The sequence below is a fragment of the Astyanax mexicanus genome, chromosome 15 (genome assembly GCF_023375975.1).
Source record: "Astyanax mexicanus isolate ESR-SI-001 chromosome 15, AstMex3_surface, whole genome shotgun sequence".
Taxonomy (NCBI): domain Eukaryota; kingdom Metazoa; phylum Chordata; class Actinopteri; order Characiformes; family Acestrorhamphidae; genus Astyanax; species Astyanax mexicanus.
This window is the reverse complement of record NC_064422.1, coordinates 6,187,501-6,207,267: the sequence shown is the minus strand read 5'-3', so window position 1 is coordinate 6,207,267 and position 19,767 is coordinate 6,187,501. Positions and strand designations below refer to the sequence as shown.

The 19,767-nt window shown below is 36.5% G+C and overlaps 1 protein-coding gene across 1 annotated transcript in view; it reads right to left on the bottom strand.

Annotated features, from left to right (window-relative positions):
• Positions 1 to 1,995: 1,995 nt before the first annotated feature.
• Positions 1,996 to 19,767, bottom strand: part of pcdh15b (protocadherin-related 15b) — a 459,821-nt gene continuing 442,049 nt past the window's right edge. Inside the window, exons 35-39 of the mRNA XM_049464765.1 lie at positions 17,330 to 17,368; positions 14,158 to 14,231; positions 9,044 to 9,173; positions 4,762 to 6,200; positions 1,996 to 2,082 (exon numbers count right to left, since the gene is read on the bottom strand). Of these exons, the coding sequence (XP_049320722.1) occupies positions 4,788 to 6,200; positions 9,044 to 9,173; positions 14,158 to 14,231; positions 17,330 to 17,368 (1,656 nt within the window). The 3' untranslated portion in view covers positions 1,996 to 2,082; positions 4,762 to 4,787. The remainder of the gene's footprint in view (positions 2,083 to 4,761; positions 6,201 to 9,043; positions 9,174 to 14,157; positions 14,232 to 17,329; positions 17,369 to 19,767) is intronic.

Below are 19,767 nucleotides of genomic sequence, written 5' to 3'. Positions count from 1 at the left end.
GCAAACACCCAAATATTTACAACTAAAAATGATTAAGATTAATAGGGGTGCCCAAACTTTTTCATATGACTGTATATATACTTCTACCTACAGAGCAATAAATGTTAGTACTTTTCACACCTTTGTCTTTTGACAACTTTTGTAGCAGTACCAATGTGGTCCACTAGGGAGGCCAAAGACCACAGGTTACAAAACCCCCTTTTTTAAGCATTTTAAATAACATGAACTTTTTTTCTATATGCATTTGAATGAAGAGAAAACTAATATAATAAAATAAAAAAATCACACAGTCGTGACCAGGAATGTTTATTGATGTGCCCGTTTTGCGTTTTGCATTTTGCATTTTGTCCTGTGACTTCAAGAAATAAACACATACCATATCCATATCCAACTCAATCTCATCCAAAACCAAGTCATCTCAAACAGAAAAAAGGGAAAAAAGCAAAATACTCAAATACGCAGATATATAAGAGTATCCCCAGCTCTTTATACAAAATTATATGCATCACTCCTACAGGGGTTGAACAATGAAACTAAAACACCTGTCATTTTAGTGTGGGAGATTTCATAGTAAAATTGGAGCAGCCTGGTGGCCAATCTTAATTAATTGCACATTATTGCACCAGTAAGTGTAGAGTGTGAAATTTCAATTAACAGGGTAAGAGCACAGTTTTGCTCTAAATATTGCAATGCACACAACATTATGGGTGACATACCAGAGTTCAAAAGAGGGCAAATTGTTGGTGCACGTCTTGCTGGAGCATCTGTGACCAAGACAGCAAGTCTTTGTGATGCATCAAGAGCCACGGTATCCAGGGTAATGTCAGCATGTCACCACCAAGAAGGACCAACCACATCCAACAGGATTAACTAAGAGGAAGCTGTCTGAAAGGGATGTTCGGGTGCTAACCCGGATTGTATCCAAAAAACATAAAACCACGGCTGATCAAATCACGGCAGAATTCAATGTGCACCTCAACTCTCCTGTTTCTACCAGAACTGTCCGTCACCACAATAAATTACTGTGGTCTAAAACCAGGTGTTTCAGTTTCATTGTCTGTTCAACCCCTGTATACGATCCAGATCCAGTTAAGTGTGGCACTGAGTAGGTATGCAGTTCACCCCTGATTAAACCTATTTGTCTTCATTGGTAAATGTTTACAAAAAATAATACTTCAGCAGATATGTTTACTCTTGCTATAGAAACTTTTAAAAACACAAAATAAATATTTGTGTATACAGTGTTTCGGCAACTTTCCAAAAAATGTTCGTGGGTAACAATCGATGGACTGAGGGAACACCAATGCGCTGCAGGCTGCTGCTTATGAACTGGATAGTCAACGAGCAAGCTCACTGGTGGTTTTCAGAAGGCCAAGAAAAGCAGACGCAATACTGGATAAAAGTGCAATTTTCCTTTGTAATGTGGCAAATCTGTTCTTGGTTTTCTCTTTATTAAGACAGTAGAAATGAGAGTGTGTTGTATTACATGTTAAGGTAGGTAAGTCACAGCTTCGTCATTGGTATGTGTAGGTTATTCCAAGGCCCCATCCACAGTTCCTCCTCGTCGGACTGTGTGCGGTCACTGTGCGACCCCAGCGGGTCCCTCACCTCCTCATTGTCTACTGTGGACTCCTGCTCGTCCACGTTCTGCGTTCTTTCGCATTCCCCTTTAGCCACTTTGGCTTCGGAGGCTATGCTCTCCGGGCCCGTTGTGCTGGAGGCCAAAGACCCGCTGGAGGGCCGAGCGTTAATGTTCTGCTCGCCCCCAGCGGAGCTCGTGGCGGCCGGACTGTTTAGAGGAACTCTCTCCTCTTGAGTCACGGCCAGTTTGTCCAGTTTCTTAAAGTGCTTCCCCAGCCGGACTGGGGAGCTGAATTTGATATTATTGGTGTGGTTCGCTCGCCGTGTCCGAATAATGGAGCCGTTCTGAGCCAGGTAGACGCTTCCGTTGATGTTGCTGTGGGTGTTCACGTTCACGTTGGACAGCCGGTTCCTGTGAGCCTCGGGGGCACTGTCATCTCCCGTAGAACTGGTCTCATACTCACGATCCACCACCAACTTGATCCTCTTCTTTTTGGCATACTGTAACAGAAACGGAAAACACACACAAGATGCTACTGTAAGTTGAGGGAATTTAGCTGAACACATGGCTGTAAATGTCTATGGGGTCAGGGATTCAATGTGATTTATGATTTGAGGTGAATTCAGGACGTGATTCATTGATAAATCACAATAAAATGTCACTTTTTTAAATTGCCATTCTTTCAAACTGCTTACTTTAGACACTAAATATGCAGTGTACAGATAGAACTTCTCACATACCACCATTTTTTTAGGCCCCTACCATAACCCAAAATCAGAAAAGGTTGGGACAGTAAGCAATGTATAAGAAAAATAAATTGTAGATTAATACTAATGTCATGCAAACTATGAAGGAATTATTTTGTTTTATATTTTAGATTCTTCAAATTAGGCATCTCTTGCTTAGATGAGAGCTTTGCACATACTGACTAAATTTTCTCAGTCAATTTTATGAGGTAGAATCTCCCGGAATCTAGGTTTTCAGTTAACAGCTGTGCTGCTGAACCTATCAAGAGTTCATTACTTGAATTTTCTTGTCTCTTAATGTGTTTGAGAGCATCAGTTGTAAAGTTGTGAAGTGGTAGAGTTACAGGTATACAGTGAATAATAGCTCTATTTCAGTAATATAATGAGAAGCAAGAACTACTTAACTTATAGAGAAGTAAAGAAAAAAATACTTAAAAAATGAAGGTCAGTCAATCTGAAAAAAAAAATATATATATATATATATATATATATATATATATATATATATTTAGGAACTTTGAAAGTATCCTGAAGTGAGTTGCAAGTACCATAAAAAATGTTATGATGAAACTGGCTCTCATCAGGACTGCTCAGAGTTACCAGCCTCAGAATTAGCAAGTTTGTTCAAAAATTTAAGTTACTACTTGATTCCTTATCTGTTCCTTGGTAGTCTGGATGACTTCAGTATTTATTTACAATATAGGAAATAAAAGAATAAAGGAAAAAACATTGAATGAGACAGTGTGTCTAAACATTTGACTGGTACTGTATCTTAAGTTTATACTCTCTGTAATAAAATACATTTTTATTACACTCTCTATAGTGGCCAATTTGTCCTCTGGTATAAAGTTAAAGATTCAGGATACAAGGTTTAGTTTTGAGAAAATAAAACGTAAAAGTTTAGTAAAGAACTAAGTTCACTTTTTTGCTTGAGAATAGACATTTGGGTGGATGTTTTATATGTAGACTCTTGAACCACAGACACAGCTCCCCCTCTCTTTGGAAGTTACTTTCTGTTTCTGTGACAACTTGTATCTAACTAAATATATTATTCTACTCATAAAATGCATATATGCTCACAATGGCATAGGGCACTTACACATTGGCTTGAAAAAGTATTAAAATCCCCAATATCAATAGTTAGTAGAGCCACCTTTCACTGCAGTTACAGCTGCAAGTGTTTTCACATCTAGAGACTGAGATTTTTGCTCATTCTTCTTTGTAAAATAGCTGAAGCTCAGCCAGGTTGGATGAAGAGCATCTGTGAACATCAATTTTCATGTCTTGCCACAGAAGCTCAATGGGATTTAGGTCAGGACTTTGACCGGGCCGCTATAACACATGAATATTCTTTAATTAAAACCATTCCACTGTAGCTCTGTATTTAGCTGTATGTTTAGGCTCATTGTCTTGCTGGAAGGTAAATCTTCTTTCCAGTCTCAAGACTTTTGCAGCCTCTCTGATTTTTTTTTTTTTTTGTGCTATCTTGTGTTTTGTTGGTTCATCACTTAACCCTTTCAAACCCTGCGTCAATTACAATGGGCATCATGTAGTTTATTTTTTCAAGTGTTTTGTTGCACATAACACTAATTGAGACCTGTTGTTCATCAGAACAGATCATAAACCAGCCAATGAAACAGTAGCTTAGCCCCGCCCACTGCACTAGAAGAAAAAAGAAAATCAGCAACTCAGACATCAGGGCATGCCGGCACTACAGGACAAATTAGATAAAGTAATACAAGCTAATTTTTACTAATTCTAAGTAAATTAGATTTTTTTTTCAAGTTTTATTTTATTTAAAAAATAGTTAATTGGATTTATTTTAATATATTAATTTTATATTAGCATAGTAGTGTCTTATTTTAGGTGCATTACGGACAAAAAAACAGCATTCTTATATTTTTCCATCAATGGAACATAATTCGGGTCCGAAAGGGTTAAATCTCAATAAAATAAATTTCAGTTTGTGGTTGTAAGGTGAGAAAATGTGAAAAGGTTTGAGGGGTATGAATACTTTTTCAATGCCAATGCATGCAGATGGTGCCTCGAGACTTGAGGCAGAAATATACTGTAAATTAACTTTTACTAATTTAGGTTCTCATTGGTTATTATTTGTAATGCGTTTTCTTTAGTAAACATTTCAAGTTGTCATTGTTAGCAGGTTAGTGTTGCCAGCTAAGATTTTGTTCAGAAGACGATGCTTTACCGCTCCTTTTCTTTTCTTGACAGACAAAAAAAAAAAAAAAAACATTGTTGGTTGGGTTAAGAGAATAAGTCAGCTGCAGAAAGAGAAGGCATGCAATTAGAGGAAAGTCAGTCAGGAAATACAGAGCAACCAACCAATCACTGCAGTTCAGTTCACTCAGGGTGTTCAACCAAACCACCAGAAGGAAACCCAAACAAACAGCAATTATAAGAGATGTTCACTCTTACTGAGCAGTAGATCCGATGATGCTAATCTAGGGAGTATCAGTCTCATCAGTATCTGATTCATCTTCCTCAGCTTCATCATCTTCCTCAGTCTCTTCTCGTCGTCTTCTTCTTCTTTTGCTTCTTTCATCCGCTTGGTCCTGATCCTCTTCATCTTCTACTATAGGCGAGAGGCTCTGACTTTTGTTGGAGTGCTGTTTCCTCTTAGAGCCCAATGGTTGCTTTATACTAGACCTGAAGCTGGATTTTGGTTTATCTTCCTTATCTGACTCATCTGACTCTTCTTCGCTTGACTCTTTCTCTTTGTCTGTCTCTTCCTTTTCCTCGTCACTCTCTTCTTGGATGGTACCTCTGCTAGTTTTGGGTCGGGAGCTTCTAGAGTCTTGTGGACCAACTTTGGACAAAGATGAGCCTAATGATGATGAGGATTGGGAGTCTATCTCAGAACTTTCTGACTCAGATCTTTCCATTGATGATGCGCCTTCTTCTGTCTGTTGTGTTGTCTCTTGTGTTGAGTCAGATGGCTCATCAGTGTTGGATTCGTTCTCACTGTCAGTTTCTGACTCTTTCTCAGTCTCAGTCTCTGTGTCAGAATCTGTCTGCTCTGTGTCTGATGGCTTTTCTATCTTTGACACTGACTCATCTTCAGAGTCATCTCCCTCAGCTTTTGGATGTCCCTCAGATGATTCCTGCTCGTCGTCTGAATCAAAGCTACTCATATATGCCACTTCCTGGTGTCTGATTGAATACGTCCATGCGTTTGAGGTTGGTATGGCACGTTTCTGATCTAGGGAATGTTCCCGAATCTTTCCGGGAGAATCTTTATAAAGTTCTCCTTCGTTCCCAGTCTCCTCCTGAGAGTTTGTAGGTACACCCTGCGACTCCTCCCTCTCTGAATCAGTAGTTGCCTGGGAAACAGAAGTCTTCCCCTCACTTGAGCTGTCTGTGATGATGCTGGTGCCAGTTTGAGATGTCCAGTGAGTTTGCGGCTTATTGGAGACGTTAATCTGACTTAAGATCTTCCCTGGAGGAGTTTTAGCTGAGATCTTTCCTTCCTTATTCTGAAAGTAGCTACCATTAATGACCATCCCACTGTCTGAACTGTCTGAATTTTGATTTGGAGTTATATTAGGGGGATCTACACCACCTGGCTCCTCCTTGGGGGGGATCATCATTGGAAATATCCTGGTCTTCTTCCATGGAACGTGGCGAGGCGCTGGTGGATTTGGATTGGAGGTCTTGCCTGTGGCGAGCAGCTTGCTGAGTTTCATCACTGCTTTGAGCTTGGTCACAGCCTTTGAGCTGCGAGGGGACGCACTGCCCTCTGCTGGCTTGGGCTGGGACTGATCCAGTCTGGGAGGCTGATCTTTAGGGAGTGTTTGTGGAGGAAGGTGTGGATTCAGACCTGAAGGTGCGGCCAGCCTTCTACTATGCTTCGAAACCTGTTACAGTCCATACTTCTACTTATCATTTTGATTGTAAATCATGTGAAAATATCAGTTCAAACATATGTCATTTCATTACAATATTCATAATATGATATAGGTACAAGATCTTTAATAGGGCCATAAATATTATATTTAAATACTACTTTGTGCATGGCCAAAAGATATGAATTGAAACAATCAAGATGTGATTAAAGTGTACATTTGAATCTTTGATTAAAATTTTAACAAAAATACTTTTTTAACCATCTCAATGGACAAAATCTGGTTGCAATAGAAAACATCGTTTTTTTTTCTTTGTGTATTGTTGCATTTAACACAAATTGACAATATTTATCAGTCAATCAAACAGTATGTTGGCTACACCCATGACTCTAGAATCAGGGATGTGCGATATGGCCCTAAAATAATATCATAATATCATATCATAGCGATAACGATACTCTTGGCGATATGAAAAAAAAAAAAAAACACTAAATAAAAAAAATATATATTCCAAGAATATACTACTGCAAAAAAATGAAAATTAAATTGTATTATTGTATACGATATGCTATGGCACATCCCTAACTTTAATAACATTTTAATAAATACAAGAATTTTATCATTTTTTATTTGTAACAGAAGTAAATGATCCAGAATGTCATGATACTAATAATAATGCACTCCAAATCTCTCCATATATCCAGGATTAAAGTAAAATAAATGATACTGCACATATATAATCTGTCTCTAGTAGATATACTATGGGAAATGAGAACAGTGTGATTTTTTCTTTTGCTTAAAACAGTAATAAAAAAGTAGTACCCTGATGTGATAATTAGGGGTGGGTGATATGACACCGTATTTCAGGGTATTATATCAGTTACCATATTTAAAAATGTTGGTGATATTATTGCGTACGATACAATATGGCACACCCCTAACAAGAATAATAAAAATATGCCCACTAGGGGTGTCCCCTCCAACACTATAATTTAAAATGTATGTGTAAAATTCTGGTTTATGCAAAACCAAATGGGCATTTTTCCTGAATTTGAACTCCCATTACTCCAAACTGCTACTGTAATATCACTTAATACTTATGCCAAATGTAATGTAATGTAATGTAATAGTATGGAAAGGCTTCTTCAAGGATTTAATAGTCTCATTTGTTTGATTCGGCAGATTTTTAGGGTTCCAAGATTTGATAAGTAGTTTTGATAGGTTTTTCTGGTTCCCATTTGTTGATTAGACCTGGTTAAGTTAAGTTTATTGAGCTGTAAAACTCGTTTCTTTACAAGTTTTCTTATGTTTAGTGTGAAAGCTGCTTTTGAGGTGTAATTAACTGCGTAAAAAAAAAAAATAATAAAAACGCATTACTGGTTAGAAAATTCATTATGTGGATTAAAACTTGGACAGTCCTAAGACAAATAATAATAGAAAAAAAACTGTAATGGATACATGAATTTGCACAATCAACCGACAGTTTGGGTGGGTTCTTGTGTGTAAAAACAAACCAGATATTAACCAGATAATCAATCCTGAGTGTGGACTTATTTACTTATTAAGACAAGTGAGAAAATAGTCTTACTAATATTTATCCACAGGATAAAAATACCTTCCAGGATGTTACCGTGTTGCTGAGCTAGCTAGTGCATTTCCTGTTTTTAAGAATGTACCAAACTAGTAAACTAAAGTTGCTGCAATCCAACTGATAGGATTTTCATTTTTGAGCCTAATAATTGTATATTTTAATGCAACAAATTCTTTTAAGTATTCCATCTGCTGTTTATTTGCTATCAAATGCTATTTCAACACTAGGAATCATCACCAGAACTGTTATCCAATTATTTATCAAACCATGGCCATGAAGCTGCTTAGCACTATGACTGTGAACATGGAGGGACTATGTGTATATATATCTACACTTTAGTTACATCTTGACCGCTTCATTTTAAACATGCTATTGTGGAACATGATGTTGGTGAAACATGGTGCAAAATTATGCAAAATTATAAAACTTGTGAAACTGTCCTAATACTAATACATACACAAATGTTCAAATACTGTCTAAATACAATTAACACCTTGAAGATTAATACTAAAGTCATCCAATCTATGAAGAAAACATATGAAATGATTTAGTAAAAAAATGTTAAACAAACCAGGATATGTTTTATGTTTTAGCTTCTTCAAAGTAGCATCTCTTGCTAAGATGACAGTTTTTGCACATTTTGGCTAGATTTTCTGAGTCAGCTTTATGAGGTAGAGTTACCTGGAATTCAGGCTTTCAGTTAACAGCTGTGCTGAACTCAGCAAGAGTTAATTACTTGAATTTCTTATGTCTTAATGTGTTTGAGAGCATCAGTTGTAAAGTAGTGAAGAGGTAGAGTTACAGGTATACAGTGAATAGCTCAATTTGATTAATGTTCTAATCCATATTATGAGAAGCAAGAACTACTCAACTGAGTAAAGAATTTCAAGATCTTTGAAAGTATTCTGAAGCGCAGTTTTGCAAAAACCATTAAAGAAAATGATGAAACTGGCTCTCATCAGAACCATGCAAAGGATGGGTTCATCATAAGTTCATGTTACTAGCCTCAGAAACCACTTCTTAGTAAACGTTTAAAAAGTGTTAAACAAGAGTATTTTGGGTTACTTTTAAGTTACTACATGATTCATTATGTCTTCCTTCATAGTCCGGATGACTTCAGTATTCATTTACAATGTAGATAAAACTAAACAAATAAATAAAAACTCTGAATAAGAAGGTGCGTCCAAACGTTTAGCTGGTACTGTAGGCTACATCTACTGCAGTTTTTAAAATTTTCATGGAGAGATTAAAGAAACACATCTACCTCTCCTTCAGATTCGTGAGGACTGTAGTAATAGCTGCCATCATCCTCCACGATCACCTCTCCGTACTCATCATACGTTCCAGCTGGAGAGATTAACTTCCTGCGACTGCCATACTGAGGTAAATCATACCTGAAATACATAAACGGAAGAATTTCTATTCATATCACATCCATAAGCACTTGTGTGCACACACATACACGCACACACAAACACTAACATATACATAAACATATAATAAGAACATACAGTACAGGCCAAAAGTTTGGACACACCTTCTCATTCAATGCATTTTCTTTATTTTCATGATATTTACATTGTAGATTCTCAATGAAGGCATCAAAACTATGAATGAACACATGTGAAGTTTTATACTTAACAAAAAATGAGCTGAACCTCCACAGTCACTGGACCTGAACCCAATCCAGATGGTTTGGGGTGAGCTGGAGCACAGAGTGAAGAAGGCAAAGAGCCAACAAGTGCTAATAAACACCTCTGGGAACTCCTTCCTTCAAGACTGTTGGAAAACTTTTCATTTCAGGTGACCATCTCTTGAAAATCATTGAGAGAATGATGCCAAGAGTGTGCAAAGCAGTAATCAGAGCAAAGGGGGGCTATTTTGAAGAAACTAGAATATCATTTTTGTTTGTAGTTATTTCAAATGTTTTGTTAAGTACATAAAACTCCACGTGTGTTCATTCATAGTTTTGATGCTTCAGTGAGAATCTACAATGTAAATAGTCATGAAAATAAAGAAAACGAAGGTGCGTCCAAACTTTTGGCCTGTACGGTACCTGCTGGCATGTATGCTGGCAAATATATTTTTGGATTATTAAAAAAAAATACTATTACTCTGCAGGGCTGGTAAATAATAAAGAACACTGAAGAGTTAAAGCCTCAGAAAGAGCCACATCTCCACACTCTGAATGTCTATTGGCTGGCTGGTTATGATCCCTATTTAGTTTAAAGCCTCCATGTAAATTCCCCCTCACTTATCCTTCCTTTCCCATGGGATCCCCATAGTGCTTCAGGCAAACAAGCCCCTCTCACCATGCCTCTGTAACACTCGCTAAGCAAGGCCACAACCAGCAGCTCTGATTAAGGGCTTTGAGGGACCCTGGGGACGATCAGGCTGTTTAAACAAATCAAATTCCTAATTCCGTTCAGATTAGCGAAGAAACCATCACAAAACAGGGTATGTTTTTATTATATGTAATTACCACCACGAGCCACAAGGGGCAGTATATCTCCAGAGAGATCTTTTCCCACTGGTTATCCCAGTGAAGGATTTTAGAGTTGATTAAATATATATGGCCCAATAGACATATACATATACCTTGCATCGACTGGTGCCATCTATTGGAGCTGGCGTGTCAGCATGGCCGCCATATTGGAGGAAGCAACCATGCGCCTCCAGTGCATTAATTTACACTGAGGAAAGTGAAAAATACACCTATAATAACCACAACTCTACCAAATTTATACCCGATTTTCACATAGTTTGGTTTGTTACAAACAGCAGATAGATAGATAGATAGATAGATAGATAGATAGATAGATAGATAGATAGATAGATAGATAGATTTATGTTGTGATTATTATAGGTGTGTTCTATAAGTGCTTCCTCCAATATGGCGGCCACGCTGACACACCAGGAGGCAGGTTATGTGGCGTCTACGTATAAGATGTCTATGTATGACCCTACTTTAGTTATCTATGTGCGAGCCATCAAAAGGTCATTGAGCCATTTGATTTAGGTCGTGTCAGTGTGTCTTTGCTATCATAACGACGGGAAAAGTATGCCTTGCACATCTCGAAATGTTCAAAAGCAACTACAAATCCTCTAATACTAAAAAACTATTAATCATAGGTGTGTTTTGGGTGAAACGTGCAATAAACCTTCAAATCAAACCTTTGCACTAATGTTTAAATGTCTTCTGTTTATACTCTCTTTAATCCCCAATCATTATTGCACTATTGTCTTGTGTGTCTTGTCTCACATTCATGTTTGTCTATATATGTGACCTTTCATATCTATATCATACATTTATTGTCTCTCATACTTTTATATTTATATTTTGCTGTACTTGCTGTGACTTTGAAAAGGAAAGTAATGTAATTTTGAACCTCTGTATGTCCTGTACATATGCAGTTTTGAAAATTAAACTTCTTGACTTAAGTCACTTGCCTTACCCTTTAAAAGCCAGGTGTGCTGTGATTTTAGCAAGTTGCTATTTTAACGGCGCAGTGCTTATGCATTTTTCAGCAGAGGAAACTGACCTGTTCATTCATGCTGTGAAACTGTGCGAGCAGGTCATTTATGTGAACAGCAATGCTATTTTATGTTGTATTCTATTTATTGTTGATGTAAAAGTTTTGTTTGTGCACTGCTACACGTCCATGTGTGCCAAGATAGCAATAAACGTCTGACTGTTGACATCTGTCTGGGTTGTATTTAGTAAGATGAGCACTTGTGTTTTCCACTACCAAGATAGCAATACACCACAAATGTATTATAGATATATTCACAAGCAAAGCTTCATAGCTATTTTAACCCTTGTGTCGTGTTTGGGTCTGTGGGACCCGTTTTCATCAAATGATCCAAAAAAAATATTTTTTCTAACTCAAACTCATTGGCATTGGCTCATTTTTTTGTGAAAAACATATATCAAAACACACACGCCCCACACACACATTTATATTACATACAGTATGTTTGGCCAAGGGCTAATAAACATTGCTTCATTTGTAAATTTTAAACTAAACAAATTTTCTACTCATATCTTGAGTTTAATTCATTTTCTTTTACATTTTATTAAAAAACTAATAAAAAAAGAGTAGCACTTTTTAAAAGAAATGTAACATAAGAAAGGTAAAGGGCAAATATTAACCATGTAAGCTGTTTATATTGCTTGCAATTTAGGTGAAGCAAGCATGTGTAAAGCATTTTAATGTCAAATTGCTTAATTTTGCTGAATTAAATACAAGTAACAAAGTAAACGAGTAACAAAAATATGAACACCACACAAGGGTTAATGATGCCAGTGGAAAGGAATGAAAATATAATGTTGGTGAGGTGCACGATAGGTCCAAATAGGGGCAGTTTCCCCAGACAGGGATTAAGCCTAATCGTACAATATATTTTCCTTTCAATGAAAAATCTTCAGTTCTAAATATTGTATAAATTACAACAGGGAAACTGTCCCTAAATGTTCAGTCAAGAATGAAAAATGTATGTAAGAATGGAAATTTACACAAATATTTAAAGCCAGATGAAATCAGGATTTGAATTTAGCAAGGTATTGGGGGGTCTGACCCTCCTAATTAAGATTAACCCCCCCAATTTTTTTTTAAACATTTAAATATCCTTCTATTTATATATTACATTAAATATTACAATACATTAATGGTATCCATGGCTGGGAGAATCTTGTATTCAATTTCAATGAAAATTTCTAATTTTTCCAATTTTCTCCCCAATTTAACACAGCCAATTACCGCAACCCACTCATTAGGACTCCCCCTATCACTAGTGATGCCCCAACACACCAGGAGGGTGAAGACTAACACATGCTTCCTCCGATACATGTGAAGCCAGACACCGCTTCTTTTCGAGCTGCTGCTGATGCAGTGTGCTCGGAGGAAAGCGCAGCGACTTGGTTCCGATACATCAGCTTACAGACGCCCTGTGCTGCGGACATCACCCTAGGAACACCACCTACCCACACAGACGGAGCAGGTTCGAACCTGCGACCTCCTGCTCATATTGGCAGCACTTTAGACCGCTGGACCACTCGGCGCCCCTTGTACTCAATTTCAAACCCCCTTTAAGTGGACCATAGTATTCCATGTTAGTTTTCCTTGTTTGCCTTTCTCTATCATATTATTGGTTATCTAGCTTTTGTCTTAATTAAGGTAGCACCTGCACAAGCCATGGCACTACAATTCATGGTGTAAGAAGTGACTATATAGCTTTTATTAATACACTTTACTGCCTTCAGTAAATCGCTAACATGAAGATGGTAGATTGTTTGAATTTTAATATAATTCCACCTTAAATGCTGCTATGGTGAAACACAGGCTTCAATATAAGAGTAAACAAAACAAATTAATTAACCCTTTGAACTCTAGGCTGTTTTGGTGTGTTTTTTCTCCGTTTTTGTCAGTTCCTCTTCCAGGTCTTATAACACAGTAATTATATCAGACAGTCACATGCCCTGATCTCTTTTACTCCAGAAGACATACGGCTGCTCAAAAATATAATCACTTAAAATATAAAAGGAAGCAAAATTTTTATATTTTCCTGGAACTGTTCATGTTTTGGTGAAACTTTTACCAAGCACCTGTTTCTTTTTTTTTTTTTTACTTATTTTTAAATGTATAGACTTTAAATATATTCACACCTAAGATATATTTTCAACAATGGATCGACTAGAGTGTTTATGAGTTGAAAGCATAAGAATATTGATGATAGTTCATTACATGGCTTATTAATTATTACTTTGATAAAATACATGGAGAAACAGCATCAGGCGGAGTTATTTCTCTTGATAATCAATAATCACACCTCTAGGATACATGTAGATAAAAACTAAAAACCTGACACTCAGAGCAGCCTATGCCTTTCAGTATTTTAATCATTTAATCATTATGTTTAGTGCAAAATACATATTTAGTAAAAATATGCAAGTAAAATAAAAACTATATAAAGTAGTGCGCACACCATACCTAGCTTTAGTTTGAGTAAAGCAGGTAGTTCAACACTTTTTCTGTGGACACTTTTGAGTCTGATATTCACTGATTTTATTTGGTTTGAAACATCATATAAATATGTTTGAAGCACTAAAGGTAAATAATATTGGTTGGGGAAGGAGATCTCACTTTTTTAGGTGTTTTTCTCAATGGGTTTCTTGTAGATGCTTGTCAATTACTCTATACAACCCCTACTCCGAGCACCAGGAACACATCAATTTGAGCTCCACTGCTGAGGTGAACGCTGCATGTCATGCATATGAGGGCGGTTGAGTGTTTGGATAGGATGTCATGGTCCATAGGTTGATGGGAATTGGATATGAAACGATGGTATACGGTTCAAGCACGACGATCACACACTCACCCGTGGTCATAATTATAGTAATCCTGTGTATAATAGTCCTGGCCGGGGTCAATGCCAGACTCCATAGATAGTTCCTGTGATCAGAGCAAGAGTTGTTACTCAGAACGTTCCTCGGAGAAGAAAATACAGAAATGAAAAGGTAGATTTAATGCATAAATCTGACAGGTAACTTGAAAGGGAAACCCGCAAAGCAGGAAAATTGAGGACAATATGAAAAACACAGTAATTTCTACATTTACGTTGACTTTAATTTAATTGTAGAGAGAATGAACCCAAGATATTTCATTTATTAATATACAACACAAGCCTTATGTTCACCATGACCTTTATTACCAACAACAAGCTCTACAATACAGAGTTACTATATTCACTAATACCACTTACAACTTTACTACTGTACACAACACAAGCCTTATGATCACCATAACCTTTATCACCAACAACAAGCTCTACAATACAGAGTTACTATATTCACTAATACCACTCACAACTTTACTACTGTACACAACACAAGCCTTATGATCACCATAACCTTTATCACCAACAACAAGCTCTACAATACAGAGTTACTATATTCACTAATACCACTCACACCTTTACTGTACACAACACAAGCCTTATATTCACCATGAACTTTATCACCAACAACAAGCTCTACAATACAGAGTTACTATATTCACTAATACCACTCACAACTTTACTGTACACAACACAAGCCTTATATTCACCATAACCTTTATCACCAACAACAAGCTCTACAATACAGAATTACTATATTCACTAATACCACTCCCAACTTTACTACTGTACACAACACAAGCCTTATATTCACCATGACCTTTATCACCAACAACAAGCTCTACAATACAGAGTTACTATATTCACTAATACCACTCACAACTTTACTGTACACAACACAAGCCTTATATTCACCATAACCTTGAGGTGATTTAATTGGGATGAGCTGGAGCTTCACAGCATGAAGGAAAAGCAGTAACTATTGTTCAGCACCTCCAGAAACTCCTTCCTTCAAGACGCTGAGAAACCTATTCCAGGTGACTCTCCCTCATGAAGACACTGAGATTAAAATCACACCAAGAATGTGCAGATCTGTCCTCAAAGATAAATGTGATACTTATAAAAATAAAAAGTATAAAACATATAAAAACATATTCTGCTTTATTTAACACTTTTTTTTGTTTCACAAAATAATTCCACGTGTTCCTGTATAACTTTGATATAGTCTTCAATATTCAATTTACCATGTAAAAATATAATTAAATGAAAGAAAACACATTGAATGAGATCTCTCTTAGTATGTCCAAACTTTTGACTAGTTTTGAATATAAATATAATTAAGTAATTCAAATTGACCAGACAAAACCTGAAAATGTGAAATATCTTGGGTTCATGCTTCCTTCAATTTATTCTAAAGTAAATTATAAACAGTCCTAACTTTTGGGGATGATTAGGAATGGTTTTCTAAACCACACTGTAAACCAAGAAGTTGTTTGAACTCAAATAAATTAAGTCTGTTTTACATAAAATTGGATATTTCTAAACATTACTCAACTATTTTGAGTTAGTTGAACATTTGTGGGCTCATATACTGTGTATATTTAAAACTGAGATCTTTGAGTTGAACCAACTTAGAATAACTTACAGAGTTTAGTCTGTTGTCAATGGCAGCTTCTTTTCCATTGGCTTCTGTCACAATCTATTTGCATACTGGGTGTGTCCAACAGTTTCTGACTATCACTCACCATCAGTGTGTAGTGTTTCCCCCAGGGCTACCTTCGGGAAACTTAAGATCATATATTCTGATTAATTCCTTGGTGTTGTAGACTGTAAGAACAATCATCATTTTCTGAGCTGCTATAGTAACTCTGTGTTGGCTGTGCTCTCAATACTTTTAATTCTCCACTGTTTTCTTTCCTTTTCTACTTTTCTATTAGTATTTAAAAAATAGTTGAATGAAATCAAAAAGAAGACTAAATACAAACCTACAATTTTTATTCACCTAATCATCACATTCAAAGTAGAATCGTTATGCAAAGCAATTGATATAAATAATTAAGAAATAACATACTATCATATACTTTGTGTTCTGGTCCAGTTGGTGGAAATTATATTAATTATGTAATTCTTACTAAAGACCAATGTAGTATACAGTACTTGAGTAAATAAAAAAAAAATATATATATATATGTTCAGGAAAGTCTTACTTTCAAATATATATGTACAGGGGTTGGACAATGAAACTGAAACACCTGGTTTTAGACCACAATAATTTATTGTGGTGACGGACAGTTCTGGTAGAAACAGGAGAGTTGAGGTGCACATTGAATTCTGCCGTGATTTGATCAGCCGTGGTTTTATGTTTTTTTTGGATACAATCGGGGTTAGCACCCGAACATCCTTTTCAGACACCTTCCTCTTACAGCGTCCACAGTTAATCCTGTTGGATGTGGTTTGTCCTTCTTGGTGGTATGCTGACATTACCCTGGATACCGTGGCTCTTGATACATCACAAAGACTTGCTGTCTTGGTCACAGATGCTCCAGCAAGACGTGCACCAACAATTTGTCCTCTTTTGAACTCTGGTATGTCACCCATAATGTTGTGTGCATTGCAATATTTTGAGCAGAACTGTGCTCTTACCCTGCTAATTTAACACTCTTCACTTTCTGCTCTTACTGGTGCAATGTGCAATTAATGAAGATTGGCCACCAGGCTGGTCTAATTTAGCCATGAAACCTAAAATCCCACACTAAAATGAAACAGGTGTTTCAGTTTCATTGTCCAACCCCTGTATATGTATTTGTTAAGTTTAAGTGTACTTAAAAATTATATTACACGAATCGGTTACAACAAAAGTTTTGAGTTCAATCAACTTATTGGGTTTTACAGTGCACGATTTCAACTGAACTGGACAAGTAAGGCAGACATGCATAATGTGTACTGTATCACATCAAAACTCACTTTCAGTGCTTCAATAAAGCATTGCGTTTAATGCTTGTGTAAACACATATATCTAAAAGACTTAATAAGACAGGCTGCTGTTTGGAAGATTGCACTAGACGCATGTGAATACACTCTTTAAAATAATGCATTTTATAAAGTAACGCACAGCAGCACTGTTCATCTTCCTAACAGGGTAAGAGAGATGTACCTCTGGTCTCAAGAGAGAAGGCCGAAGCAACTGCTGTTGCTACAGATGAGCCGTGAGGGAATCAGAGCAGAAACGAGAAGAGGAAATAAAACACTTCATGAGCCGAGAGGAAACGACAAAGACAAGGTCAGACAGAGTTGTAGAAATGCCAGTGAAAGCAGACAGTCATTCAGTCAAGCACTGTGCTAAAAAAGATGTCACACACATATTCATAAGCTATATATTTTAACACATGCTGCTACTGGACTGTATTGTAAGTGAAATGTCTGGGTAACACTTTACAGTAGGGGTAAAAAAAATAATCACAGAACTTATGACAGTAGTAAACATACAGTGGTTATACAGTGGTATGAAAACGTTATGGCACCCGTGATAACTAATTATTTTCCTTTATAAATAATTGGTTCTTCGGATCAGCAATTTTAAGTTAAATATATCATATAGCAGAAGAAATTATATTTGATATTTGAGAAGAAAAGATACGTTTTACAGAAACTAGGATTTACAGAACGTGTGCAATAATTATTTAAACTAAATTAGGCACCTACATAAATTTGGGCATAAATTACATAAATATTTAGTAGATCCTACTTTTGCAGAAATAACAGCTTCTTATCACTTCCTATAACTTCTAATGAGAGTCTGGTTGAAGCTTCTGGTTGAAGGTATTTTGGATCATTTTACACAAAAAAAATCTCCAGTTCAGTCAGATTTGATGGTTTCTGATCCTGAACAGCCCACTTAAAAAAAAAAATCACACCACAGATTATATTTCAATAATATTCAGGTCTGAGGACTGAGATGATCATTCCAGAAGTATTCCTGTACTTGTTCCTCTGCATGAATTAAAGCTTTAGTAGATTGTGAGCAGTGTTTAGCATGTTTAGGGTCGTTATCTTGGTAAAGTATCCAGCCCCGGCGCTTTAACTTCAACTTTCTCACTGATTCTTAAACATTGTTCTCAAGAATCTGCTGATATTGACTGGAATTCATGTGACCCTCAACTTCAACAAGATTATCAGTACCTGCACTGATCACACAGCCCCACAGCATGATGGAACCACCACCAGATTTTACTGTGGGGAGCAGTAAAGTGTTTTTCTTGGAATGCTGTGATCTTTTTCTGCCATGCATAAATAACCGCCCTCCAAATAACTCTAATAATTTTAATTTTCAGTCCACACACAGAACCTTATTCCAAAATGAAGCTGGCTTGTCTAAATGTGTTTTAGCTTTAGCATACCTCAAGCAACTCTGTTTGTGGCGTGTGCTCAGAAAAGGCTTCTTCTGCATTAATTACTCTCCCATGCAGCCTCTCCTTGTGTAAAGTGCACTGAATAGTGAATAATGAACGACGCACATTGACTCCATCTGCAGCAAGATGACAATCCTTGTCTTTGGAGCTCTGGAGGTCTGTGGGTTGACTATGACTGGGTTGACATCATCCTTCTCCTCTGCTTATCTGAGATTTTTCTTATTCTGTCACTTCAGGTCTTAACTAGAACTGTGTCTGTGGTTCTTCCATTTCCTCACTCTGTTCCTCACAGTGGAAACTGCAGCTAAAATCTCTGAGATTTGAGCTTTTTGTATCCTTCCCCTAAACCATGATGGTGAACAACCTTTGTTTTCAGGTCATTTGGGAGTTGTGTTTTGAGGGTCCCATGTTGCCGCTCTTCAGAGAAGATGAGAAAAAGAGGAGAAAACCTGCAAATGGCACCTTAAACCTTTCTCATAATTGGATTCACCTGTGCATGTAGGTCAAGGGTCAGTGATCTTAACAATCTAATTTGGTGTTCCAATAATTAGTGATAAATGTATTCAAATCAATAAAATGCCAATGATGCCCAAATTTAAGTACCGTCTTAATGTTGTTTAAATAATTATTGCACACTTTCTGTAAATCCTATAAACTACATTTCACTTCTCAAATACCACTGTTCTTCTGCTATAGGATATATTTAACTGAAATTGCTGATCTGAACAACCAATGATTTATAAAGGAAAATCCGAAAAAATGATCAGTGGTGCCCAAAACTTTTTTATACCACTCTATGATATATAGCTTGCATAAGACTATTCCCCATTAAAACACAGGCATCACCATTGTAAATGCCCACATGTGGGGTGGAGTTCATGTCGGAGCAGTAATATTTCTTTAAAAAAGCAATTGCAAAGTCTCAAAATGAGTGAATTAAGAATTAAATCAAGAATCAAAAATCACCTTAAAGTTGGACACAAGAATTAGAATATGTTGATTGTGCACATTTTGAGTTCGAATTACTTAAAATAAGGTAATAATTCTGAGTAAGACTAATTAAGATAATTATTCCTAAAATAAGCTAAATAATCTAACACTTTTTCAATGCTTAGCAAGACAAAAACAACTTATCAGAGAAGAAAATAAGATTTGTTGTCCTAAATAAAAAAAAAATCGCTTG